Genomic DNA, 26,892 nt, shown 5'->3' on the forward strand with positions numbered 1-26,892 from the left:
TGATATGCAGATACAGTGGTCACTTTATGAAGAACATGGGGCTAAGAACTGGGTGCCCGGTTACATTGATTTCATTATTTATTCTCAGTGAATTGGGCCGCAGGGATTGTTAAACCTCTCATACCTTGGCTTCCAACAATCAATTGTTTTGTTTCTCCTAATAACTCACTGATCGTTTGCTCTGTATGGGGTGTGAGCAAAGTGAACATTTTTTTCCAAACAGACAAAATCTACACTAAGATTTCTGGCATTAGATTCATTTTCCCTTCAGGAAACAAAAGTTTTAGCCATCTTGAGTTTTTCCAAGATCTTTTAAGGCCATGAAGACTGATATGTAAGCTAAGTTGGGAAGAGGCAGGAGGGGGATGGGAAGTGGGGATGAAGGTTGTTGAGAAGAGTTGACGGAACTTAATTTAGCCGTGTAGGTAAATGGACAAAAAGAGTCCTGGATTCCTGGATGGCAAAAAATGGAATCCATTTTTCCTGGGACCCAAGGAATAACAGGATAAATTTCATTGCAGCAGAGGGGGAGATGCTTCTAGATTGTCCATAAAGAAATAGGCTTTTCGGTGCTTCCTAGTCAAATGGCTTTAATTGTGCTGTCATAAAGTTAATGGCATCTGTTGAAGACATCACTATAAAATTTGCAACGTTAAGGTAATTGAAAAACGTCCGTCGAGACGTACCCAGTCCAGAGTCCTCAAGGTAACACTACATTTACCCTCTTTTGTGAGGGAGTCTGTTCTTTTTGTGCACCAGGGGTAAATTGTTTACCGCGAGGGACTGACTCGAACGTGCAATCTTGTGTTCCTCATGCCTGACTACAGCTGTCACTTCCATCGTGACATCAGTAATGTGGGAGCTGGCTGGCCGTTAGGGATTAAACGTATCTTCCTAATCTGTTTTCCATGTTTCAGGAATGTACACGATTTCGGTTGGCCGCCTTTTCTCACCTCTTTATTTAAACCAGCTACGGTTCTCTCCGGGGCCTCAGATAATTCCGCCGAGCTAATTAAACATGCAGAGGGAAGCCGGGTGGTCTGTAGTGTCCTGAGCTGCCCCCCACCAGCTGCCTGCCAAGCTCTCTCAATGATCAGCAGCAGGTTGCATGTTCTGATGGAGAAAGTAACGAGCCCCCTAGGAGCTGCGCTCCTTCCAGGCCTTCCAGTCGGAGGGCTGCACTCACCCGCCTCGGCAGGATTCAAGGAAAATACCCTCTGCCAGCCTTTGTGTGCTGGTGGCTTTAAAGCCTGCCTGGCCACTCACAGTCCAGATGCCTAGAAGCAGGGGGACCATTCAAGAAAAATATCTATGGGGGCTAATCCAGCTGGGCCCCTCGGGCCATCGATCTGGGTCATTTGAGAAATGGGTCCAAACTGCTGGGTTCCCAGTATTTTATGACTAATACTGACACATTTCCGCCTTTAAAATACGTACTCTGGAATACAAGGATTTATTTTTGAGGGCTCAGACATGGACTCAGTTTTCGTGATATAAAAATGCTAAGCAGAAAGTGCCGCTGCCACCACCACCACCACCAGGTGGAGCATATACTTCCACATCAGTCCAGTTGTTGAAAGGGCTAACATCCAGAAGACTAAGAAGCAGAACATTTGTATATACGATATTCTATAGGACTGAAATATTTAGGTTATTAATCTCTGGAAGACTGCTGCTTGGTGATAGATGGGTGTGCTTATTCATGTATCTTGCACACGCAACCCGTTGTGCTGGGACTCACACCCCTTCCCCTGCCCATTCCCCCCCACCCTACCCCTGCCCCTGCTCCCTGCAAAACTGAAACATTTTTAAAGAGATGGACATTGGATGAGGATGTACAGAAATGCATCACTAGCAAGGAGATGATTCTGGATGTGATACTGATATAAAAGCCAAATCATGTTATGATTCTTTTTTTCTCTTTTTTCTCTTTACAGGAAATAGCCCTCAAGATAGCCCAAGAAATTTCTCCCCCAGTGCCTCAGCCCATTTCTCATTTGCACGAAGGTAAGGACTTCCTGTGAATGGAATTAGTAGAATGTTACATAGAGAATCACATCTCCTGAGCCCCCTCTTCCTCATTTCCCCCCACTCCCCCACCTTCTGCCTATAGGATCCTGCCCATCCTCAGAGATGACCTTCTCTGGGGCTCCCTGCCCAGAGATAGCTCTAGACCACCACACAACACCACTTTAACAGTTTGATAATGATTTCTCACTCGTGTTAAAGTTACGTGCACCTCTCTTGGGTCTTCCCTGGATGATGTGCTCTCAGTGAGGGTGAGAAATGACTGTTGGCTTTTTTTTTTTCATAGTGCAGTGCCTTATACACACTTGATATTCAACAGATTTTTACTGAACTCTCTGAGCTCACATTACAAGGACTTGACTCATCTCTGTGTTGTGATGCTACTGTTTTTGTTGTTTTTGAAAGAGGTTGGTTGATTTTTTTTTTTTAACAGCCTTTCTTGGAATCACAGGGTGTAAACTCAAAGATGCCTCTTTAATTGAGAGCATAAAGCCACCAATTTAGGGACCCCCTTGAGATAAAACCATGCATGGACTAAATGATAATTTATGATTTCTCTTCATATCTTAGTTAGAATTTGGTACCAAGTGTCAAAGATACATGTGTTCTGTCTGGGTCATTGAGCCGCAAAGACATCTTGTTGTTTGGAGGATCGTAGACCTGTGATGTAACATCACACCTTGTCAGTTCTGGATCTTCTTCAGTAACTTCCCCAAGTGAGAGAAGTTTACACAGCCATGTTTTCTGTGTTCTGTATTTGGGATCAGTGTACTTCACTTTGTTAGATTCCATCCGTCACCTTCCAAGGCTCTCACACATGTACCCTGGCCTCTCCTGCCCAGGAAAAACATATAGAAAACAAAATGCTCTTCCAGCCAGATCTCTGAATATTCAAGATAAATTCAGTTTTTGGTCTGTGTGTCCAGCATATTTGCTTATTTTCCTCAGAGACATAACTATACCATGACGTGGATTAACATCGCACTTAATAAAGACATGTGTAGTTAAAAAAAATATATAGATTTGTTTTAAGACATTTACCAGCCAGCAAAACCTACAGTGTCCCCAGTGCTATTGTCAGCATGCAATGCATTTACATTACAAAATCCAAAGAAAAGGACCTGTTGGCAGTATTTTCAGAACTCTCTATAATTAGAATTCCCTTGTAAATGTTACACATCCCCCTCCGTAAGGTAAGTGCCTGTGTGTGAAAGGTACCAGTCTTCCACCGTGGGCAGGACACCAGAGCAGTAAGACAGGCTCTCTAAGGAACTTGAAACCTCCACCCTGACTCTTGCCCCAGTTCCAACTTTTATTCTTTTAGCAACTCGTTCCAAGCACCATAAAGAAAATGTGAAAATTAACTGATACCGCAAAGCCTGTGTTTGCCCAGTTAATATTAATTCGTGACAGTGCTACTCCTCTAGGTAGGAGGGAAAAAATCTTATAAAAACTAATAAACAAGAACCTACCATAGTCTTTAAAACACATCTCTTAAGAGAATGTGCTTAATTACTTTAAGTAATAAGAAAAATGCAAATCTCATTATAGTGTGCATTTGAACATGAGAGGAATCATAGTTTCTTAATCCTGCCAGATTTATAAAAATGAAGAGAATCTGATAATTAAGTGGGAGACTGGAGGATAGATGAATCTGGTTTCTCTGCTGTTTAAAAAAATAAGCAACACCCAGGCATGTTAATTTTTGACAAATAAACCATAGACCATGACAGAAGATTATCACAGGAGACCTCTAGTTCATTTTGCATGAATTTCCAGATGGAACTCCCTCCACACTCTTCAAAAAATATTAATTTAGATAGGGACATGAGCAATCATCTTTTAAAACTTGTATTCAAGTAAACAGAACTCTGTCTTTGCTATAAAAACTCAAATTGGTGTATTTTTATTTAACATCTGGTGTCTCTCTCTTCCACTTTGAAGTTGATTTTTATTCACCACTTGTGGGGTCCCCATTCCCTTCCATTCAGTATGCGTTTTCGAGCCTTTAAAAGTGATACCATTTTGAGACTCTCACATGTTATTATTTTGTATATTTAGCCAATACAGAAGAGACTGCGCTGTTTTTAAAATTATTCTTGAATGAAGGGATAAAGATCAGGCTTATTAATGTTTTTTTTTTCATTTTACTTAGACCATATGATAATACTCCCCCAGTAGACATCCCCTATAATTTTTTACTAAGTTAAAAGGGATGAAAATGAGCATTGTAGCATAGTAAATTTTGTCAGGAGCAAGGAAACATATTTTTACTTTGCTAATAACTGTAATACTGATTTACAGTCCAACTAATTACAGAATTAACCTTTTTTTCCTTGGCCTTTCCGGGAAGTTGTTGGAGTTCACAGATTATATACTGCTTTCACTTCCGTTTGGAAATATAGAGCCCTGAATACACACCATAGGTGTTGCCCAGTGGCCTCATTGTTCCTTACCAGGGTAAATCTCCGAATGTATTTCCACACGCAAATTACTAGAACAGACTTGCCTGCTAAGTTCAGGTCACTAGACACTTGTTGAGTACTTGGCATAGTTCAGCAGGTTCCAGTATCAACCAGAATGTGAAATGTTCCCTCCAGGGGACTATCACAACTAAACAAGTAAATAAATCTGCTGCTTCTTTATTACAGCTATAATAGGTAGGCTCGTATTGGAACTTTTCATTCTTTGTTGTGCACCGTGTTAATCGGTGTAAATTTTTGTGAATAGTGTTGAAATGATGTGGTTTTTTGTTTTTTTTTTTGCAAAACTTTTTGTATTCCATATTCCCATCAGATGTTTTTCTCTTCTTACCTTTTCACTCAGTTTAACACTAAGCGATTTCTACCCACCAAAAAAAAAAAAAAAAAGAAAAGAAAAAGAAAAAATTCACTCTTCAAAAAAGCCTTGTTGCTTTGGCTAGAATATAGTGTCTTCGATATAACATTTTATTGGTAGCTACTGCAAAGAGAAGACAACACAGTTGGCAGGATCCAAATTGCACTTGTGTGATAGCTTTCTTTAAAAAAAGGGCATGCTCTCTCTTAAGTACTGTGTATATATAGCATATATAGTAACTTCTGATGTGCTGTCGCCATGGTAATGAAAATGCAATGGTCCTTTGTGCTCCATTTGAGTCAATAGACATGGAGAACTTGTGGAACTTCCTGAGACATAAATTATTTCTGGTCTATGACTGCACATTCTTGTTTAAACTTCTTCTAGTTGTATGTTTTCCAGAGTAGGCAAATGTAATTTATGTTTCAAAACTAATAAGAACATGTCTTTTCTTGGAATTGTTCATTCATCTGAAATATATTCATTGATACCTGAGGGAAAGGAGAGTTAATGAATCACAAAACAAAATCACGATGGGGGAAATTGTGCCCGTGCTATTTCCAGAGACTAGTTTCTGATAATTGCTATTAAATGGACTGAATAATCCTTTTAAAAATCGTATCCTTTTTTTTTTAACTTCAAAAAATTGGAAGTGTTTAAAATATAAAGTACAACATGAAGTTTTAAGTCTTCAATAACCTATTGAAATAAATATGACCAACTTGTGTCCATTTAATTGATCTCTTCAGAAGCATGGTTTTACAAGTATTTTCTTCTTCAATCTTTAACATTTTTAGTTGTCTAAAAACATTTTTTAAGGACATATGACTTAATTGCTCCCATTCCTTGTATCTGGTATATTTACAAACATTTTATTTTGCTTCTTTTTTAAAAAAAAAATACTTGATTCAATTGTACTCCAATCATGGTCACAGAAATGACAGGTAAATTTTACTAAAATTTTAACATTGTAGTATTTCTGTGATTTGTCCACTTGAATTTTTCCATTTTGTCTTTGTGGACCATTTGCGTTTTTTGGAGGCAACATCCATGGTAGCCTGTGATTATATTTTCCCTTGACTGTAACTTAGTCTCAAGTATCAGTTGTTTTTTTGTTTGTTTGTTTTTTGTTTTGTTTTTGGGGTTTTTTTTTTACATAAACATCTAATCGTGACATTTCTCAGATTGAAGTCTAGTGCTGTTGAATCCTCTGACTTCGACTTCCTGTGAATGTGTCTGTGGTAAATTTGGCCCCATCTTATTTCCCACTTGGTAAATTCATACAATCATATGTTACAAAAAGTCTGCATACAATGCTCCATCTACAGAAGGCAGCGTGGGCCTTTATAATGTGATTTTCCTGTTTTTCTCTTGGCAAATGTGCATCCGTTTGTTTTCGCGGTGGTATATGATTTGGAAGTCACAGTCTTACTTAGAATAAATAATGACTCTGGGATGCCAGAGGTTTCAGAAAGTTGTTTTCTGGTGTTTCCTGGCAACAGTATTGTCTCCACTGCTTCATTAAATCATCTGAGATCCTTGTAAGCCTCTAATTCATAACCAGAATCCCCTCCCGGAGGCTCTCCTTTGACCATTTGGAGAGACAACCACTTTCTTCAAGGACTCCTGACAGTTTGGCCTCTGACTGAGGTACACAGTTGTACTCTTTGCATTAGCTTCTGCCCCTAGTGGAGAATGTTCATTCTGCCCCTGCTGTCATGGGCCAGAGCTGGGCTGCATCCTCACAACCTCTGCAAGGGGCTTTTGTTGCAACACTTGATGAAGCCAGGTCATGTAGGAAGATAGTAACTCTTCAGAGAGTCTGAATATAAGGTCAGTCACTTTTTTGGCATGAAAGGTTTTTTTGCTTCTTGAGGCTTAAACCAGTCCTGAGCCCCCTCAATCCCTTCCCTGGGATGTGATGAGTAGGACCGTTCCCTTGAAAATAAGTAGAGTCCTTAGGGGGTAATCCAAGTCCCCATAGGGGCTTGTACCTTGCTGGATTTCAGGCTTTTCCAAAGACCCATGGCCTCTGTTACCAGCTTCCAGATATGAGTATTTTTCCTCCTCCCTTTCTGTTTTTATTCTTTTGAATCTGCTGAGTGTGACCATTGTAATTATCCCTGGTATTCATTTTGTCAAAGTGCGTTAGTGAGAGATCAATAGTATGGATCAACCCATTCACTTTCTACTTGTTTGGGTGTATTGATTCAGTTTAAATAAAAGTCAACCTGCTGTATAATGTTTGTTTACTCTGGCCTTTGCTGAGCATTCCCACATCTTCACTGACCATATCTGTATCATTCGTTTGACTAAAAATACTCGGTTTCCCTGGGGTTCCCGTGTAACAGTACCCCAGCACTGGCCAACGCTCGTCTCCCCCTCTCCACAGGACTGATGGACGCCGCTGGTCCTTGGCTTCTCTCCCCTCCTCTGGCTATGGGACAAACACACCCAGCTCCACAGTCTCCGTAAGTGCCTAACTATTGTCCTCTTGCTCACAACCACAGGTCTCTCTCGCACAGGAGGTGTTGGCTCTGGGTGTCTCTTGGTAGGACAGAGGAGGTCACTTCTGCATGTCTGCCGCTCTGAATAGGTGACCCATCACATGAGGAGCTGACAAAGAGAAAAAGGACTTACTCTTTTGGCTGCAGGCTTTTAAACTATGGTGCATAAATTGAGTTAAGTCCCAGGATCACAAGTTTGGAGGAGATTGGGAGCTTTCATTTTAATGCCATTTGGTGTAGTTGGGGGTGGGGGGGAGGGAAATGCAATCTGGTTTTATTGCTTTGGTTCCACACCAGTGATATCAGTACTGAAAACACCATTAAACTTTGATGGCCTAGGTCTTTTCTTTTTTCCTTGCGTGGCTTAGATGCAGGGTTTTTTTGTTTGTTTGTTTTTGTTGTTTTGTTTCTTTGTTTTTCTCCTTCGAAGAAAAAAAATGGCAAGCCTTAAATTTGTACCTTCTAGGTAAGAAATTTTTTGAAGGAGAGATTAAAAGAATTTAGTAGTAAGTTAAGACAAAGAGACAAGATGAAACCATGAAAATAGAATAGAAAAAAAAAAGGATACTCTTGCCCCAAACCGTAACATTTCAACAAGAGCCCTAGCAATTAATGGAAACGATTCCGTAAGTTAGATAGATGCTTTCTCAGTTTAAATTAGTGATATTGTGGGATATCTGTCTCTGCAGAGCTTCAGAAGCTGGTGGTCATTAAGAAAGACCAGGCATGTTGTAGGTGTTCAATACATACCTAATGAAATGGTCCGAATGCCCTTGATGAACAAGCCAGGAATGTGGACCTCATGATTTCAGATTTCTTTCTGGGACATTTCCATCTTCATTTTTGTCAAAATCTGTGTTTTATTGTATAGGGTTATGCATCCATTGTTTTGTTGTGGTGTTGGTGCTGGTTTTTCACAGACCCCAGCCCCGTGCTAAGCATGTAGGTTCAGCCACTTAATAGTACTTGCATTGAAAAGACACAACAATTGAGGTGCTTGGGTGACCCAGTAGGTTAAGCATGCAGCTCTTGATTTTGGCTCAGGTCACAATCTTAGGATCTCAGGATCATGGGATTGAGCCCTGGGTCAGGCTCCTCCCTCAGCAGGGAGTCTGCTAGAGATTTTCTCTTTCCCTGCCCGCTCACTCACTCTCTCTCTCTCTCTCTCTCAAATAAATTTTTTTAAAAAGAAAGGACACTGTAATTAAATTCATAAACTAACTGGCATCATCACTGCCTTATATTATGCGTTTCCAGGATCCCAGATCCAACACAATGTGAGTTTTCTGGAGCACCTTTAATATACTGCCTTATTAAAATGTGCTGGATTATTTTTACCATCTCCTTTGCATTTTATTGAGGAGAGGTCATTTATTTCCCTATCCTCTATTCCATTTTGTTGTGGTATGTGACTTTATTGTCCATTTTGATACTTTTGGTGAAGTGTCCTGACAGTCCTGAGTAGTTTCAGTGACACAGAAACCTCCCATCAAGAGAGGATGCTTCAAACTCATGAATGGCTTCAGCAGATAAAACCATCACTAAATAACTGTGAAGTCACCCTGGGCTCCTGTGTCTAGAACCATCACTGGTCACTGGTTGATTTTAGCTCTCTTGAAAATGTGGATAACTCCAGTGTAAAAATCAATGCTAAAACTGACCAAAAAGAAAAACAAGGGTACTTTCTGAAATTTAAGAATTCTTCAGATTTTTACTCCACTAAGTGAGTCCCTGATCTCTGCTAAAAACCCTTACCTCATATTTCTCTATTGTCCAACATCATCATCCTTTGTGGACCCCATTTGGTACCTTCTGAGTCCCTGGGGCCATTTTGCTGGCCGACAGTTGTCCCCAGTGCCATAAACCCATCCTTTGTCACTTAGATATGGTATCCACCCTCTGCCCATTTGTACCTCGCTTGTTCCAACTGAGATGAGAGAGACTCTCTCCCCCAAGGAGCTCCTTGCCTCCTCGCTTACTCAGTAGTGTTAAGGTCATAACACTTACTCACTAACCCTGGCGTTGTGCATTTTGCTATATTCCCCATCAGTAAACCCGAGGCACTTTACTTAAGGAGTTGAGTTCTTTGGCTACATATCATGGTATAATCACAAAATTTTCCTCTCAAGAGTCAATACTTGCTAACATTTTGTTACATTTGCTACCTACTGTTTTTAAAATAAATCGTTATTTTGTTTAATAAATATTAAGGACATAAGTAAAGCCCTTCCCACCCAGGCCCTTTCTGGTCCTTCCCTCCATAGAGGAAACCAACCCTCCTGAGGTGGGCTTGGTGTCATTTCTATGCAAGTACAGGCCCTTGATTCTCTACGTGAAACTCTAGAGCCCAGTGGGTTTGGGAAACAATTTTCATATTTTAGGAAGGTAACACAATCCCTGTACAGGACACAACAGCCCAGCAGCAACTGGGCTAGCAATCAAACATACTAATATTTCTTCAGCAGTCTGAATCAACATTCACACTAAGTGGATTGAATACATATTTTAAAGAGCTTTCCATCAGCTCAGTTGATGCTGTGCCACCAAAAGGGATTACTGTAAACTTATGAATAAACTTCTGGGTGTTACGGTTTTGAAGTCTTGGATGTAGAACCGTAGACATTGAGTTTCCTCTGAGACCTATGTACAGATTCTTAATTCTGTTTTTTTTATGTGCTAATTTATTTATCTTCCCTTTTATCACTACTGCTTCTCTCCTGCTTGCAGTTATTTTATTATTCTTTTCCTGATGGTTGAGTTGACTTAGTTTGTGTTTTGTTTTCTTTCCATAGTGAAAAGTATTTAAGACCGTGCCTGTACCTTCTGAATAGAGATTTGGTTTATCTCATAAGTCTTTCTAGTAGCGTTCTCATTTTTATGGCTTATAAAACAATCTCATTACATTATAAAAATTCCTCTTTGTCTCAGTATGTACTTATAAGGTGTTTTATAATTTCAAGGTATGAGGGTAAGTTTAAGCTTTAGTCATTAATTTCTACTGTTACTACATTGTGATGCGTCGGTGTTTATGAAGTGTATTGTGAACCTAATGACAGCTTTAAAAAAAAAAAGACTGCTAAAACTGAGATTTCAGATGAATGTTACACTTACAAAGATGCGTATTCTAATCACGATTCTATTGCTCAAAAATTTCTCAATCTCCTTTGTTAGAATTTCTTATAGAATTTACCTCTCAGTAAAAACAAAAAGGCCCTTTATATTACATTTCTCATTAAAAACAGTGTTATTTAGCTATTCACCTTTCCTACATTACCTTGCTCTAAGTATCGAGTTCAGTTTTCAAAAAACAAATCTATATGCAAGGTATTAAAAAACTGACCACCACTGAAGCTGCTTTAAAAAAAAAAAAAAAGTCCTAGCTGAAGGAAAAAAGAAAAAAAAATGCAATTTTTAAAACAATGACATTAGTGAAAAAAGGATCTTCATCTCTTGCCCTTTTTACTCAAGGCCTATATATATCAAGGCTCAAAAAGAAAAAAAAATGCAATTTTTAAAACAATGACATTAGTGAGAAAAGGATCTTCATCTCTTGCCCTTTATACCCAAGGCCTATATCAAGGCTCAAAGATAGCAGGCTTTGTAGAGGAAGATTTCATTACCTTATTTATGATCACACATCATAAAATTCATTTTATGAATGAATTTTATGTTACTCACCTGAAAGTCTCAGTGTTTCATCGTGAGCAGTGTTCCAAGCAAGGGTACCATCCGCAGTTGAGAACTAATCTGTCGCTTCATGCACTCAGATTCTCCAGGTGTTAACTTTTCTCTTTGCTTTGGCTTTGAATGTGTCTTGCCCATTTTCAGAGGCTGGGTTTTCTACAAGACAGGAAAGTATGTTTTGGGAAATGGTCTTATAGACAAAGGAGATGAAATATGGAGGGCATTTTGACCTCGCAGAGAAAGCAGCAAGGATATCTGTATTTTAAACGTTGATGATTGTAATTATAACCTGAAAAGGCAACAATATAAAATTGTGCTGTCCTCTAGGTTCACTGTTTTAATTGCTAATTCACTTGAAGTCTTTCATTCGAAGGTGGTCCCTAACCTCACTGTGGTTTGTTGTAGTCCTCCTCTTCCTCCCAGGAGAAGCTGCATCAGTTACCGTACCAACCAACACCAGATGAATTGCACTTCCTCTCGAAACATTTTTGTACTACTGAAAGCATCGCCACGGAAAACAGATGCAGGAACACGCCCATGCGCCCCCGTTCCCGGAGTCTGAGGTATGTGGACCTGATTGAAAAATGTGACTTCATTGGATTATCTGTTTTTAACCATTTCAAGGGAAGCCTCTTGGTCCTCTAATTCGTCTTTGTGTAAATTGATTTGTGATCGACCCCCAGATATAGTGTGATTTTTTTTTCCCATCTCTACATGCTATTATTAATTACTGGAAAGCATCTGACTGTTTTCCTTTTAATTTCTCTCAGTTTGTTAATTGGGGTAGTAGCAGTAATCACAATGGACTAAAGGGACCTCCTGTGAAACCTTCTTGCCATTGGAAATTGCAAGACCGACCATTTGTGGTGTGGGAGCGCTTCATGTTCCTATGTGAAGAGGGGTAAAGCTTGGCTGAGAAGGAAGGACAGCAAAAATAAAAGGATTTTCATTCAGATTCCACTTTATAAAAGTTTACCCCTATTTTTCATTCTTTCTTCCCAATCATGAGTTTTACTTTTTCCAAGATTATGAGTAGATTGTTAGGTAGGGGTTTATGTCCCTTGAATTTAGACATTGAGTAGGGCCAGATATAGATAGATAGATAGATAGATAGATAGATAGATAGATAGATAATAGATTGATTAGAGGTTTATGTCCCTAGAATTTAGACATTGAATAGGGCCAGATATATACATACATACAGGTAGATCAATCGATTGGTCGATCAATCTTACGTTTTTTGTTTTTTGGGATGTAGACTCTAAAACAGAGATTTGTTCAGGATGTTTATTAGGGAGTGCTCGGGATTTATACCTAAGGAAGGCAAGCAAGCCAACTTGGGCAGAGAGAACTACAGCTGCCACACAGCCAACACCATCAGAAGCTCTAGGGATGGCAGGGCGCATCAGAGTTGTCCCTCTGTGCCAGTTGGCCCTTACTTTTTCTCCATACCTCCGTCACTGAGTGTGGTACCCTGGGGAGGAGGTGGCCTAGGTGAGGTGACTGCTGCTGAGGCCATCTCTGAAGAGACTAAGGGCTGATGGCTTCTGCTGTCCCAGCAGCGGCGGGTAGCAGGTCCTTCCCTGTGGGATGATCAAAGCAGTCCGTCTCCAGTGTGAAATCTTGATGTTGCAGAATTGGTGAACTTTCCTGTTTAAGATTTCGTTATAAAATTATTTGGTTGGGTGTTCAGTTGAATATCAAGGTTTACTGAGGAAGGTTTTCCCCTGTATCTTTTTTTCTTTTTTTAAGTAAACTCTCCATCCAATGGGCTCATACTCATGAACCCAAGACCAAGGGTCGCATGTTCTACTGACTGAGCCAGCCAGGGGCCCCGTCCCCTTTGTACCTTTTTTTTTAGTATCATAAATGAGTAATAAATGTAGCCATATTGAATGATTTGGGAATGGGTTATTGTGTTGAGTTAGTGAATAAAAGGTCAGTTTTATGGATTCACTTAGAGGTGGTGTATTTTACCATGTGGGTGCCCATTTTATGGTTTAATGAAAGGACTTACTGGGATATCCGGCACAGGCTCTCTTCTCCCAGGAATGTAAACATGCTGAAGTTGTACAACTGTGTACCACTAGGAAGAACCACGACCCTACTATTTTGAAATAAAGAAAAGTGCACCACAATTATGTGCCTCTGTTGCATATTGTACGTAGTGCTTACCTCAGCATCCCAAATACATATTTGCTAGGCTAGAAAATGGATTTCAGTGGCGACACCTGTGCCGTGGAAGACTCTCAGACCTCTCCCGTGGCATGTGGCCAAGCACAGGTGTATGATAGAGCCGTGAAATTACACCGCTCACTGTGTCCTAGATGTTGCCGTTTGCAACCATCCTGTTTTGTTCTATATTGCAATTCATTAATTGGTTTCCAGAACTACAGAAATGCATTCTACATACAGGGCATAATCTCAATCGGAGAACGTTTCTGAACTAGTTTTATATTGTCACAATCATTACTTTGTGGCATTCCATTTCTTGAGCTTCCCTTTTGAGTCCTATTCAGGGTGTCACTGCTTATGGGCATTTATGTGTGTACTAATGACTGATTTTGTAGTTTATTACCTAATATACTTTTCTTATGAAGGTCATATAGTACTTTTGATCCCGCCAATTGTTGATAAATAAAAAGCTTATTTTCATTTCATGCTGAGGCAAGTGTAAAAGGGTAATTTGCTTTGCTTGCAGCCCTGGACGTTCTCCTGCATGCTGTGACCATGAAATAATTATGATGAACCATGTCTACAAAGAAAGGTTCCCCAAGGTAATGAATTGAATTGAAGATGCCGAGCATCCAAACAAACAGACACCGTGGGTGTCGCATCTATAAGGTGGCTTTGTTATGGGAAGTAATGGTCCAATCCAGTAGTAATGAGTTAGACTTGTGTAAAACAGCACCATAGCTTCTAACAAAGGTGAAAATCACTAAATATCTTTTTGAAACGACTGAGGACTTGCCACACTCTTCCGTGTGCTAAACTGCCACTAAGGTGAATCCTGCTGGTTGCCCTACCCACCGGGCGGGCCTGATGAGGTGCCCCAGGGAGCACGAGCCTCTACACCCTCTCGCCCCTCTGCCTGTGGTCTGGGCCTGCTGCTGTGGCGTCAGGCAGCCATCGTTTTTCTTCCTTAGAAGCCTGCAGAGTGCTATGTGATGAAAGTCTTTATTTAAAAAAAAAATAGGCAAAGAAAACCTCATTTTTCTTTTCTGTGACTTTCTATCACTTCAACAACTGTATGTCTAAAAAAATATTCATTTAGAAGGGAAGGGAAAATTGCAGTGTTCCCCACGAGACTGGCAAAGGGAATTCAATTTGAACCAGAGAGGATTTGCTGAAGAGCCGTTGCCAGGTGCCCTGGCTGCACAAACCTGCTTTGACACTACCCATCATCTGGTTCCCACGGCCTTTCCCCTCCACGTTCCTACACATTCAAGAGGATATAACCTTTCCGTCATGTTCTTGTTCCTCCCCTACTACTTGTGTAGCCCAAGGCAAGGAAACGAAGGGAAAAAAAAAATCTCTGGTTTCATAAATCACAAGTAGAGTACTTATTATTTGTAATGAACCTGACATTGATGTCCTTAATTAAAACTGTCTTAGCTATTAATTACATGTCCCTTGTTCACCAGGGAAATAGGTCCTGACTCTATGCAGTTCATGCTAGTTGGGATTTTAGAGAGAGGAGGAATGGGAGGTAGAGGGAACCCCCTCCCCACCCCTGCACAGATAATTAATATAAGCAGGGGAGATACTGATTAGGCAGGAGAGCCTCACAGAGAATAAAATCAAAGTTGGAAAGGGAATTTTTGATATATGTTACCAAGGGAATCTCCTTGGCCTTTTGCTCATGATAGAGCTTTCTGAGAGTAGGATAAGGATGTTCCTGGTACGTGAAAACAACTCTTGGCCTGCCCTGTGGGATTCTAGCAACGGTCCTGAGTTTTGAATAGGTAAGAACGTAACTTGATATTTTTGAGCATCCATCGGGAGAAAGAGCTCAAGATCTAAAATGAAAGCATAACAATGCACGGTTATTCTTTGGCTTATTTGAAGAAGCTTACATGGACCATTTTATATTTGATAGGATAGGAAAAAATAATAATAATCACCCTAAGGTGTCAGTTTCCCTTGCATCCTTCAAATCTTCCATGTGATAAGGCTGCTGTTGCTGCTTTTAAAAAAGGGAGACTTTAAACGCGCGCCGGATGTTGCATGCACCTGCCAAATCACTGAGTTCTGCCTCCAAAACGAACAATACAGTATATGGTAACTAAACTGAATTTAAATTAAAAATTCTTTTTAAAAATAGACTTTTTCTAGAGAGGTTCTAGGTTCACAGCAAAATTGAACTGAAAGTACTGATGATTCTCATATACCCCCCCACCATGCCCCCCTCAACCCACTCCCTGCATCCCGACACGCACGCCCATGTACCCTCCTCCCACGAACATCCCCCACCAGAGTGGTTCATTTGTTAACAATGACACAATCACCCAAAGTCCATAGTTAACCTTAAGGTTCACTGTTCATGGTGTATATTCTTTGGGTTTTGACAAATACGTAATGACAGGATGTATACACCATTAGTTTCTAGAATTCTATTTCATGATTTGTGGAGATCTCTGCAAATGCTAGATATGTGTGATGATTGTGCACGTGTGTGTTTTGTCGTATTTCATCTGTGTTCCTGTCTTCTCTAATTAGGCTACGGCTCAGATGGAAGAGCGTCTGAAGGAAATTATCACCAGCTACTCCCCTGACCACGTTCTTCCTCTAGCAGATGGAGTGCTTAGTTTCACTCACCATCAGATTATTGAACTGGCTCGAGATTGTTTGGATAAATCCCACCAGGGTCTCATCACCTCACGATACTTCCTTGAATTACAGCACAAATTAGATAAATTGCTACAAGAGGTATGAACCAGACACCATATATGGTTTTCTGAGTTGTTTTTGCTTTCCCCCTGAAAAAAGAAATATCTCGTGAGTGCATTTGCTCCCGCGTTTTAACCATGAGGGTAGAGTTCATATTCCAGGGAAGCAAAGAAGAAGAAAAAAACCTGATTGCTACTTGCTATAAATTGATTCCCGTCATCATTTATAGTAATAGAAAGTTAATGTAATAACCTTTACAGGAACCTCGGGACCCAACAATCTATGGCTCTGGGATAAGTGGATTGTGAAGGATTTTGAGGCAGCGATTTTCCCCCTACCCCCAACCAGAAAGTTATAAATTGCCTGAGTGCATGTGTGTTATTTGATGATGCTATCTGGTTCTAATATCTGGAAAAGCTAAATGGAAAATGGTTGGCTTCTTCCAGGCCGTGTGTCCTATTAATTAACCTAAGCATGGTATTGGGTAGTAAATGGGAACTTATATTTTCATTAGTGTCAGTTCCTCTTCTAACAAAATATCCAATTTCCAAAAGACAGATAAACACAGGACCTGCCTGAGCCTAGCACTTGAATGTGTAGCTCCTGATAACACCCGGGACAGGAAGGGACGTGTAGGGCGGGTGCAATTAGTGCATATGTTGCTCTTGTGACTGAAATTGGTCAGCCACAGCTTACAAGGGAAACCTTATTTAGCCCATATATTTGGATATATATATATATATATATATATATATATATATATATAGTGTTTTTCTCCCTCTTAGGGCAGAAGTTACGCCCACGTCAGCATACTTGTAGGTGGTTTTCCCTAAGCATGAATATGTACATAATTGCTTGGAACTGAAGCAAAATGTTAGCATCCTGGTTTTCCGGAAATCCATCTGTCTTTGTCCCTACTGAATTTAGTTCTGACCAGGAGCCACTATTTTTCTTTTCTTTCCCATCCACACATCCCAACAGAGTTTCCTATCCTCTGTTTCCATTACTCCTATTTCAACCTTCTGTAGTCCATCAGGCAGTGTTTCTCACCCCGTGCTTTAGGGGTGATTTTTTTATTTTGATTTTTTGTTGTTCGTTTCCAATTCATCTTACACCAAGTCTCCTGTCAGTTAAAATGAAAATAAATCTATGGGAAAATGAGCGTGCATTTGGGTGTATAAGAAATGTAAAAATGGGAGAGTCGACACTTGCTCTCAGTAATGGTCCTTACCTCGTCGCAGACTGCTGACAGCCGAGGGACTGGCACCAGCAGACGGTACAGGGGCTGGGTGGGCAGGGACCTCTGTCTGTCGTATTCATCCAGGATAGTGTCCACCCCACAGAAGAACTTCTGTGGAAGGACTGGCTTCCGCCCTCCTGTCACTAAACTCACTGAAGTCCTCTGTCCTCCTCACTGTCATACCCGCTGGACATCTAACTGGAGCAGGCCTGTTTTACTGGAATATTATCAAACTTAGCAACACTCAAAACCTCAGGTGCTGTCTTATTAACCTCCCTCCTTTGAAGACTTTCTTATTCTTAGTCTCTCTGTTTCTTCTCTGCTTATTCTTAACTCGTATTTTCTGAAAGTTAGTTTTTCCTGTGACCGGATCTGTGGCCCACCTTTGCCCCCTCCTGTGACCTCGTTGGCTCTCTCAGAGGCCTGTGAGCTCTCACGGCTCCCCTTCTGTATCTCAGACCAGCAGCTGTCCCTAAGATTTCAGATTCACGTGTCTGCCTGACTACTGAGTAGCCTTCTACCGAGGCAGTAATCCTAACCCTCAAATTCTTGCTTCTCTGTGTTTGTAAGAACATCTAACAGTCTTTGGTGGTGCCATTCTGCCTACAAGGAAAGACCCTGACATGGCCCGTTGAGCGCAAGGCGTCGTAATGATCTGTTTTGGGGCTTCGCTTCAACATCGTGCGAGGGCTCTGGGAAGGGATAGGGATCGTATCCACATCACCTTGAACTCTCTGGTACTTAGCGCCGTGGCTAGTCCTTGCTTCCTCAGTAACTGTGGAAGGAAGGGAGAAAGAAGATATGTAGGTTTGTATGCCCAAATATTTGATTTACCATCATATAATGCACTTCTGTTCATCTTAATCAAATTAGCTCTTGAAAAACGCTAGGAACACTGTGCATATTACTTGCTATGAGAATGTCTTAAAAATATTTGTTAAATGGTACATTTTTTAAAAAAATATTTTATTTGAGAGAGGGAGAGAAAGCACAAACAGGGAGTGGGGTGGGGCAGAGAGAGAAGCAGCCTCCCCACTGAGCAGGGAGCCTGACCTGGGGCTCGATCCCAGAGCCCTGGGATCATGGCCTGAGCCAAAGGCAGATGCTTCACATTGGACCATCCAGGCCCCAAATGGTGCATTTTTAAACAGAAGAAGCAGGTAAGAGAGCAACTCTGTAGTCAGCCTCTGCAAGATCCTCCTTCTCTAAGTCCACAGTTCTGTCCCAGGGTATTATCACAATTACTAGTTTAGTCCTGTGTTTTAAATTCCTTCAGAAGCTTTCTCTGAAAAGGATGGAATCAATATCCAAGTCTATTCATGTTGAAATCCCCCCAGCCACCCACCGTGGGGCACCTGAATGGAGCCTGCTTAAGATTCTCCCTCCCTTTCCCCGCCCCTCGTGTGCTCACTCGTGCTCGCTCACTCGCTCTCTCACACACACACACAAAAAAAAAACCTTAAATAATAAATAAATTGTTGGTTTATAGGAAAATGCGTCTTTGGGGCAGAGAAGCATGTATACTTGTGGTATGAAAAGCCTTGTTGGTATGAATAAGAATGTTTTCTTGTTTATCTGCACAGATAAACATTTTCTTTCGTCCTTTTGTGAAAATTAAAACTGTCTTTAGAATCACATTGACAGCGTCCTTCCAGACTTTGGAGCTAAACAGTCCCAGGGGAACTTAGGCCTTTTCGATGGAGCCCTTATTATGGGAATTGGCTTTGCCTTCCCCAGGAAGCAATGGTTGTCACTTCCAGCTGTGACATTGTGTGCCCCCCAGCTATCTCCTGGCCATTTTCCCTGTTGTCAGTTTTTTGTGGACCCAGACAGGGTCCCCCTGTGATTTCGAGCAGCAGCTTGATTTAACTGATACCTTTTTAAAGTCCTGAGGTCCAGGTCAATTCCAGATGAATGCTTTTATGCCCCCATGTGTTATCTCACTTAGGTGTGTTTACCAAAGAAAGTCATATACATAGGAAAATATAACCTGCTCAAATATGGGCCTTAGTATTTTTTACAGCAGCCAGCACTTAAAATACAAACACAGGGTATCCATTAGTGTTGGCGCTTGCTGTTGGCAGCCTAGAAACTCTCTCTCTTCTCATGCTAAGTGTGTGATTTTGTTTGGTGTTGCCTTAACAAAACTCCCTCCCCAGTAATGTTAGTAGATAAAATATTATTTGAGTTAACATTACCCATTGTATGTTTTGGCTTGAGTTACAGCTGATAATCCTTAGAAGCAAGAAGCAGGAATGAACTGATTATTTTTACAGTTTTTAAAATGGAATTTGTATAATCTAACTCAGCTATTTGAAGATTTTTTTAAGATACAGAGTTCATGTTTCTCTTTGAAGAGAGCAGCAAAACATGTCCAGGCTTTTTAGATTTTCTTTATATTCCTGAATTCCAAAAGCAGTTAATTATTACAGTAAGAGGAAATTCTGTATGTAGCCCAAATTGTCCATCAAGAGGTTAGGTGGCTTTTTTGCTTCATCTTTAAGATTTTCTGTTTAGTTTTTATTAAGAATAAGCTATGGGGATCCCTGGGTGGCTCAGCGGTTTAGCGCCTGCCTTTGGCCCAGGGCGCGATCCTGGAGTCCCGGGATCAAGTCCCACGTCAGGCTCCCGGCATGGAGCCTGCTTCTCCCTCTGCCTGTGTCTCTGCCTCTCTGTCTCTTTCTCTCTGTCTATCATAAATAAATAAATAAATCTTAAAAAAAAAAAGAAGAAGCTATAAAGAAGGCATATAGCTGTACTTTTTGGCGTTCATTAGATCTTCCAAAGTCTCTCTTTGGCTCAAAACAAAAATTGGAAAGAAAACTTAAAGACAGTTTAAATATTAGGTATATCTCCTTATGTATGTTCTTTTTTTTTTTTAATTTTTTTTTTAATTTTTTATTTATTTATGATAGTCACAGAGAGAGAGAGAGAGGCAGAGACACAGGCGGAGGGAGAAGCAGGCTCCATGCACCGGGAGCCTGATGTGGGATTCGATCCCGGGTCTCCAGGATCGCGCCCTGGGCCAAAGGCAGGCGCCAAACCGCTGCGCCACCCAGGGATCCCTCCTTATGTATGTTCTAACGTCCCAACTGGATTCCCAGGACCCATAGTTGTAGTTACAAGTTGGTTTTCTTGGAACACATTCTGTTCCACAATTCTTCACCAGTGGTCATTTTCCCCTGTGTTTTTTTTTTTCTTTGAAACGTTGGCTCTTTTGCTTTTGCCTGTATATGTTCCTATACCTACATCTTGAAAAGTTGCCTTTGATTTGGTGGCTTAAAATCAGTAGACATGTTCCTACTAAGTTTCATGATTTCTCACAGATTTGGTCTGCCTCTTCTTTCCATCAGAGAGCTGCTACTTAGAATAAAACACCTTCAAGAGTGATTTTAAATGTTTATTAGTATGTCTGTGAAATTCTATTCTATTGCACCAGCATCTTCTTGATAGATTTTCTTTAATCCTCAGAGGAAAGTAAATCATAACAATTTAAAAATTTACGACAGCCTTAAAGTGAGTGTGCGTAGAAGTTTATGTGTTTAGACTTTTACAACTTTGGTTTTATGTCTGCCTTGATAACAGATTTACCTCATTTCTTCAAGAAAATATCAGTGAGAATTAAAATGACTCTTATTGTCGGGATATATTTTTTGGTGCTTGATTAGGCAACATCAAATATAAAATTTAAAAAGAAGGAAAGTCTGCTAAATTTTACTGAGTTGAGTGCCTCAGTATTATTCACTGTGTGAAATCAAATTTGTATGCACATGTCCAAGTATAAGCATTATCCACCCCCCCCCCAACATTTGAAATAAACCACGCACGCTTCTTACATGGTATAAAATAATTTATAGACTAATAGGGGTGTACATGTAAAATCTTCTTCCTAAAGGTGTTGAAGACCCAGGATAACAAAAGCAGCCATTCGTTGTGTTAGCCATTTCATACTTTATTCTGCAACATCTGGCAAATCAAGGCTCCTTATCAGCCATCTACTCTGTTTGTACCATGTGCTTACCGTATAGAAGCTGTGAAACCTCTCCACCATTCGTGGTTCCCATTGAGAGTTTCAACATTTGATTTTAACACAGAATAAAGCAAAGTTTTACAATGGAAATTTAGCCAAGAGAGCTGTTTTGTGGATAAATTTTAATGGTGTCCATTTGTGAAGAGATAATATCCACTTATCAATCTTTGAAAAAGCATTTTCTCAATCGCTCAATTTTCAGGTATCTGCAATTATCTAATTAGCGTGCTTTGCTGATTTTCTCTTCCATTTAATAGAGCAACCCTGTCTCATCATTTCTTTTCATTGCTTTCTCATAGGCTCATGATCGTTCAGAGAGTGGAGAATTGGCTTTTATTAAACAACTAGTTCGAAAGATCCTAATTGTTATTGCCCGCCCAGCTCGGTTATTGGAGTGCCTGGTAAGTTGCCCCTAGATGAGACTCCATTACTTATTGTTAACTGTGGGAAAGCAGTGACCATCAGAAACCTCCAGTTTCATTTGGCTTCAAAGACCAGAGTTAAATGGAAAGAGTCAATAGGAGCGACAACTTGTGAATGTTTATGGGCACAACCCCATGTGATTTTGTTTTCTGGTTTTAAGTAAAAATTCTAGGACTTGTACTGTATTAAGTGATAATCATATCACATTCTGGTCAAACTGGAAAGATCATCATGAACTAATGGGCTGAACTTTATCTCAGGACAATTACTATGTGACAGCTCATTTACAGCACTTGCTGGGCTGCGCTTTTTTAGAGTTGGCAGGATGCAGAGAGAGGGAAGTCAGAGATAGGATTTATCATAACCCTCAGTCACTCGTATTTGTTTTTAAAATGTGGCATGTCAGAAATAAATGCTCAGCAGCAACCCGATTGGGAGAGTGTACTAGGGTCCCATACAGACCAGTAGAAGTGAGACTTTCAGAGATTTCTTCATTTTGTTAATTATATTGCCCTTGGTCATTTCCTATTTTAAAATTTTTGTTTCACATAATTTTGGTTGAAATTTCAGCCCACCCTGCGAACACATATGAAGCTTTGAACATAAGAATAGTTTTAAAGGAGGGCACCTGGGTGGCTCAACTGTTGAGCCTGCCTTTGGCTCAGGGTGTGATCCTGGGTCCCATGATTGAGACCCACCTTGGGATCCCTGCAAGAAGCCTGCTTCTCCCTCCGCCTGTATCTCTGCCTCTCTTTCTGTGTGTGTCTCATGAATAAACAAGTCTTTAAAAAAAAAAAAAAGAAAGAAAGAAAGAAAAAAAGAATAGTTTTAAGGTAAGGGGCTTAACATAGCATCAACACTCACTTTTAAGTTCCGCTAACCATTAAAGTATTTGAAACACTATGTGCAGCACAGCTTTTCAGAATTCCGCATTCACACATACACATATAGGGTGGTGTTGCTAGGATTTTGCCCTTATTTTGAGTAACATTCATGGCTTTTTATAATAATGAAATGTTCACAGCCCCGTAAATATATACTGATGCATAATGAGTCATGGAAGAGGGGAAATCTTGAGGAGACAGGGAGGGGTCTGGTGGAGTAGGTGTTTCCATCAGTGGCCACGACCCTTAGAACCACAGAATTAAAAGCACCATTTGGCATTGTCTCTGGAAGGATAAAGGGGAAAAAATACTCTGGATGCTTCTGGGAGAACCGTGTGACTGGCAGATGCAGGCAAAAGGAAGTCTGATTTTTGTACTGCGCCTTCCATTGTACTTTGTGAATTATGCACCACATGCTTGTACTTCCTGCATTTGTTTAATTTGGGGGAAAATACCATTCAGCAGATACACTAATAGAAGATCTTGCCTTAAAAGAGGAAATGAATTTTTTCAATAATCACTCCTCACCAGTAGAGAAAAAGTAAAAGTGTAGCCTCTCAAGGATAGAAACAAGTGAACTTAAACGTAGAATTGAAAATGTTGCTGCTTTCAACACTATTTAAAGCTCAGATAAGACTGGAGCCTCAGAATTTTAGGGGTGGTTTTCCAACCCGTGGTCTTACACCTTCTGTTTCAGACCTGCGCTCTGTGTCATTGTAGGTTTCTAGAAAGGGTGCTGAGCGGATGTTGGTTTTGGCTTTACTCCATTTGCAGCGAGCTTTTTTTTACATGACCTTTAGAAACCTTTGAGTAATTCTCAGGTGAAATGCCAATATTCTGAAGGTGCCTACCTGGGGAATTAATCAAAATAGGAAATATCCTGAGGGGGTAAAATCTAGGAAATATGACTTGAAAATAGCCACTGTGGTTTAAATATGTAAACATAATCGTTTAAAATAAATCCAAGGCATCCACCTACAGTGATAGAATCCCAAAGGTTTTTATTATGTCCTAGAAGTAACAGACAGAGGGAGTAAAATGCTTAGGTAAAATGTGCTACCAAATGTTAAAAATAGACATAGGTAATCGAAAGCATTAATTTCGTAATTTTCTGTCTTAATCGTCACATTATATGAATATTAATTTTAGTGTGCACGGATAAAAACTGGTAATTTTGACATTTAAAAAAAAATACTTTTGCATACCTTTGTCCTAATGGAGTTTCCTGAAAAATCTTTGAGAATATGTGTTCTAGCATTCCTCTTTTTGTGGCTGTTTACATGGAGAGAAACTGAATCTTCTGGATGAGATTTTGGATCTTAAGATTTTACTAAAAAGGCATAATTTAAATTTTAAATGTGTTCATTTCCAATAAGATGGCAATGGGAGATCTTCAAAGCTACAGTACCAGGAAATTGAAAGTGGTCGCTCTAGGAGGTACCAAGGACCTCCCTGTATTGCCTTAGAATAGGAAAGGCCTCAAATCCAAAGTAAGAATTACATACTTTGTAAAAGTCTCTTGCTTCCTTTCTGTACAAATAACCCACAACCATGTATATCCAGCAAATTTTATTGTAAGAGGAATTTGTGTAATAAAACCTCAGAGAATTTTGGCTCAAATAACTATCCATCTGTGTTTGTCTTCTGCTAGGAATTTGATCCTGAAGAATTTTACTACCTATTGGAAGCTGCAGAAGGCCATGCAAAAGAAGGACAGGGTATTAAATCTGACATTCCCAGGTATATCATCAGCCAGCTGGGGCTCAATAAAGATCCTTTGGAAGGTATGTACCTTGGTTGGGCTGACCTTCCACTTGCCTACACACTGTGACTTCAGACAAGAACTTACTAGCAAGTCTTTACTTTTTCCACGTGACTTGGCTCTGTCTGTTGAAAAGTACAAATTTGGGGTGGGGGGCAGTTGTGCTTCGAAGAAAAAAGCAACCCTTCCCTGTGGGGTTCACAACACGTTGAGTGAAGTCCAGAAGAGCAGGTGAATGTGGCCCATTTTGTGTTGTACCCAGAGTGTGGGGCGAGCCCTTGAGATCCCAGAGGCCCCAACAATGCCAGAGTCCTGAAAGGGTTTACATTCTAGCCTTCCCTGAGTGCTTTCTCTCTGGCGAAGCTCCGTGGGGTTCTTCTCAAGTGTCCTTTTAATTTTGAAGTTGCTGCTAAAGAAATTAATTATAATTAAGTTAAAAGTGACATTTAAAGTAATTGGGGAGTAATGCATCTGATGATAGATTTAGATCAGATGCCGTGTTGGGAGGTATATTTTTGCATGTGACAACAAAATTATGAAGAGTGATAATGTACAGGAATGCCAGTGAGGGGAAAATGTTTTTTCAAACTTAGAGATCTCATGCTATTAAATCCACAGAAGACTAAGCACCTTGTTGGTGGTGGTTTTGTTTTTGTTTTTGTGTTTTAATCTAATATGGGTAAACTACTCCCCTGCATCCCTACCCCTCTACCTTTTCCTGCTCATTATTGTTTGGATTGTCCTTTAAAACACTTTAAGTTACATACTACCTGAAAAGAGTCAGAAACAATCAGAGACTCCTTCATTCAAAATCATCTTCCTGGTTCGTTAAATTGAATTTGCAAACAGCGTTTATCTTCGCTAAACTATTTCTAATGATGGTAACTGTTGGCACAGATATCTTCCCATCTAAAGCCAGGGAACCTGCTGCTCTCTGCCCTGCTCTCCTACTTCCCCCTGCTTTGTTTGCTCTTACGGCCATTCGGATCTTTGCTTCCAGGGAAATGGTGCATGCATTCCTGGGAGATAATGCCAGATAAATTTATACTGTCCTGAAAGCAATACCACAACAGATTCATCACTTATCAGAGACTGGTGGCTGCTTCTCTGAAAAGTTCCCTGGGGAGAGATTTTTCCCCATGGCTTTTAAATTACCATCTTTACCTTTTTGAATCATGAGTCTTCAGAAATGGTTTAAATCAATGAAATAAAAAGGGCAGATGTTTAATGGTATTTAGATGAGTTTTAAAAATCTCTTCAGGCATTACAAAACGATGCCTTAGCTTCCTGCTTCAAAAGCTGACTCCTGGTTCCATTCCATTACTACTCACTGCTTGCAAATAATATGTATTTCCCAGATAATAGTTATTTAGCAGAAATCCTATTTAAAACAGAACCATCTTTTAATTTGTTTTTTTATGAAAATAATTGGAGTGGGGAGGCTGTCAAAGTATATTAGAGTGACTGTTCACGCTGGTAGAGTTGAGGTGGTTTCAGCTCTTGAATTGTAGAGCGAATGAGCTCTTCACAGTTTTCTGAACCCGGCGGTAAAGATCACTATCGGCTGAACTTTGGTAGGTGAATCATCTGAGGCCTGTCTATGTACCTTTATAGGGGCTCTAAAAAAATTTTAATGGTGATCTTGGACAAGTTTTGAGTTTAGTAAAACAAACTTACCCCTGAGACTTGTGTTTTTAACTCTTGACACTTCATTTCCTTGATTCAGATCTGAGGATGGTTTTTCATCTATTTGTCATCACGGAACATGCCTTTATTATAAACTCTCTGATCTACATTTGTTTCCCCCTTCTTGGCCACATCTACACTAATAGACCTGCAGCCTGACCTTTGAACGTTGGGGGTGAGGGTGTAGAGTGGAAATGCCCAGGTCTGCTCTGGGGCACCAGCCCTGCAGGCTATGACCTTGACCATGCAGGCTGACACTTGAGCCTCTTTGTGCTCAGTGTACTTTATATAAAACCAGGGAAATGGTACCCAACCGTAGACAGTTGTTTTTAGGATTCTGTGAGTTCCTCTCTCTCCCCAAGATGCAGTAATGCTTAATAAATATTAGCTGCTATTGCTGTTTTATTTGAACAATATTAAAGTTAGTCCTGTCCTTGAGAGTGCCGGCAACCAACTACGTTTTAGCTCACCTCCCAGTGCACCGACCTAAAGTGCTCATCATACAGGATGTTGACATCATTTGAATGACACTAAGAAAGCAGGTAGTTTGTACTAAGCTCATTTTTATTTTTGAATATCCCCTATTGGTAAAGTAGGAACGTTAGTGTCAGTCTTCAGTTATTTTAGATTCTGGCATTTGTTAGTTTTTACCTAAAGACAACACTCCAGTGTTGTTTTGTTTCATATCTTTTATGTGTAATCTCTCCCAAAATGAATGATTATATTTATAAGAATGTGAATATGTAAAATGAGAGTCTAAGGACTACTTTTAGATGCATACAAAAATAGGTAACTAAAAACTATAATTTATGCGTTGTTATTATATATATAACTTAGTATACACATTCAGTTTTGAAAAAAGCAGAAAATGCAAAGTACCTGTGATCTTACCACTCAGAGATAACTACCTGTCAGAGCTT

General features: G+C 40.1%; 1 protein-coding gene across 1 annotated transcript in view; it reads left to right on the forward strand.

The window, feature by feature from the left end:
• The window catches only part of MAST4 (microtubule associated serine/threonine kinase family member 4), a 538,813-nt gene that overhangs the window by 460,647 nt on the left and 51,274 nt on the right, over positions 1 to 26,892 (forward strand). The window contains 7 exon segments of the mRNA XM_041765742.1: positions 1,938 to 2,007; positions 7,259 to 7,337; positions 11,463 to 11,620; positions 13,759 to 13,834; positions 15,777 to 15,986; positions 21,517 to 21,618; positions 24,176 to 24,308. Of these exon segments, the coding sequence (XP_041621676.1) occupies positions 1,938 to 2,007; positions 7,259 to 7,337; positions 11,463 to 11,620; positions 13,759 to 13,834; positions 15,777 to 15,986; positions 21,517 to 21,618; positions 24,176 to 24,308 (828 nt within the window).

Source organism: Vulpes lagopus, chromosome 8 (assembly GCF_018345385.1).
Source record: "Vulpes lagopus strain Blue_001 chromosome 8, ASM1834538v1, whole genome shotgun sequence".
In the NCBI taxonomy this organism is placed as follows: Eukaryota; Metazoa; Chordata; class Mammalia; order Carnivora; family Canidae; genus Vulpes; species Vulpes lagopus.